This window comes from Fulmarus glacialis, unplaced genomic scaffold (genome assembly GCF_000690835.1).
Source record: "Fulmarus glacialis isolate BGI_N327 unplaced genomic scaffold, ASM69083v1 scaffold35514, whole genome shotgun sequence".
Taxonomy (NCBI): Eukaryota; Metazoa; Chordata; class Aves; order Procellariiformes; family Procellariidae; genus Fulmarus; species Fulmarus glacialis.
The window spans coordinates 1-2,232 of NW_009210503.1; the positions used below are offsets into that span (position 1 = coordinate 1).

At 50.0% G+C, this 2,232-nt stretch overlaps 1 protein-coding gene across 1 annotated transcript; it reads left to right on the forward strand.

The window, feature by feature from the left end:
* Window positions 1-5: 5 nt before the first annotated feature.
* Window positions 6-2,002, forward strand: LOC104076359 (disintegrin and metalloproteinase domain-containing protein 20-like; the record flags this gene model as incomplete). The annotated part of the gene is given in 2 exon segments (XM_009577194.1): window positions 6-174; window positions 177-2,002. Coding segments are annotated over 2 exon segments (1,995 nt in total), but the record flags the coding sequence as incomplete, so codon positions are not given.
* Window positions 2,003-2,232: the final 230 nt, after the last annotated feature.

Consider the following 2,232-nt stretch of genomic DNA (forward strand, 5'->3'; position numbering starts at 1 on the left):
TGCTGCGCCTGCGGCCCAGGCGGGGCCTGGTCTCCCACCCCTTCTTCTTGGTCACCTACGGCAAGGACGGGGCCCGCTGGGAGGAGCACCCCTTCGTGCAGGACAACTGCTTCTACCAGGGCGAGGTGCAGGGGAGCCCCGGCTCCCTGGTGGCCCTCGGCACCTGCGGCAGGGGGCACTCTGGGTGGAGGATGGCACCTACGAGATTGAGCCCATCCCCGACGATCCGGCCTTCCGGCACATCCTCTACCGCATGGAGGAGGCCAACGACTCTGCGGGTCCCACCTGCGGGCTGACCCCAGAGGAGCTGCAGCACCAAAAGGCTTTGCTGCCCTGGCTCAAGGCCCCCTGGGCGGCGGAGGAGGAGGAGGAGGAGGTGCTGAAGGACTGGTGGACGCACGTCAGGTACGTGAAGATAGTAGTGGTCGTGGACAATGTGCGGTTTGTGAAGTCGGGTAGGAACGAATCCGAAGTCTTGAGGCAAGTCATAGAAATCATCAACATTGGGGACTCTCTGTACGAACAGCTTTCTGTTCGGCTGTTTCTTGTGGGATTGGAGATCTGGACCAAAAGCAACCTTATAAACATTACTAACTCTGTCGGCAAGGTACTTGACGACTTTAACAAATGGCGGAAGTCAGACCTGTCTCCGCGGATGCGCCATGATACCGCTCACCTATTTGCATTTCAGAGCTTTGGAAGGAGCCTGGGATTGGCGTTTCTAGGCTCCATATGTGATAACCAGTGGTCATCAGCAGTTGCTTCCTTCACTGATAGGAAGTTGTCCTCATTTATTACCACATTTGTCCACGAGCTGGGCCATACTCTGGGGATGCGCCATGATGAACAGGGCTGTAAATGCAGACGGAAGAAATGCATTATGTATGAAAGCGATGTCGAAACTGATGCGTTCAGTGACTGCAGTTACAAAGACTACTTTGACCTGCTTGGGCGTGGCGCCAGCTGCATTCGTCAACCACCAGCACCCGGGACTTTCTACACCATGAAGCGTGAATACTGTGGGAATAAGATAGTAGAAAGCAGAGAGCAATGTGACTGTGGTTCAGAATCAAACTGCGGAAAGGATCCTTGTTGTCACCCGAACTGTACATTTACTGCAGGTTCGGTCTGTGCTTCTGGAAAATGCTGTAAGAGCTGTCGGGTCCTTCCAGCAGGAACGCTCTGCAGAGCAAGTACTGGCGACTGTGACCTGCCAGAGTATTGCAATGGGACTTCCCCTGGGTGCCCGCCAGACGTGTACGTACAAGATGGAACCCCTTGCAAAGACAGTGCTTATTGCTATCGAGGAAAATGTTCTTCCCACAACAAACAGTGCCAGCGTCTCTTTGGCAAACAAGCCAGGGCCGCTCCTTTAGATTGCTTCAAAGCAGTGAATACTCGAGGTGACCGGTTTGGGAATTGTGGTATTCGTAACAATATCCAATTTATAAAATGCAGTGTTGAGAATATCTTATGTGGTAGGATCCAGTGTGAAAACATAGACAAATTGCCTGCCTTGCAGAACCACGTAACGCTAGTCCAAACCCCTGTTGGAGGTAAAAAGTGTTGGGGTCTCGACTATCACGTAGGGATGCCAATAGCTGACGTGGGGGCTGTGGAAGATGGCACGCCATGTGGTAGTGATATGCTTTGTATCAACAGGACATGTAGCAGCATATCACTGCTGAACTACGACTGTAATGTTACAAAGTGTTATGACAGAGGAGTGTGTAACAATCGTAAGAACTGTCACTGCAGACGTGGCTGGGCTCCTCCGCATTGTGAACGGGAAGGATTTGGAGGTAGCATTGACAGTGGACCCCCTCCAGCCAGGGAGATTTTTCAGAGAGCAAAAATAGGAGTAAAACTATTTAGTCTTCTTTTTCTCTGTATGCTTGGAGTAACTCTTGCCATGTATTATAAATGGGAAATAATGGGATGGCTTAGGAGGAAAAAGGCCCAATTTCAGAGAAAAAGAGCAAAAAATGCCAGCGGTTCCTAAAGGGGAACACCTGCTGGTGAGTCAAAATCCACTACAAAGCACTTGTCAAAGACCAACAAGCAGTAGCTTTGGATGCTCCTGGGGAAATCTCCCTTGAGCAGAGCCAGCTGATAACTCATCAAAATAATTCAACACATTCCGAGTAGTTCTAATCTCATGTGATATCATTAAATGCAGAGTAAATGTTATTTTTGTTTATTTTAAGTTAATAAATGCAGACAGTAAGGCAT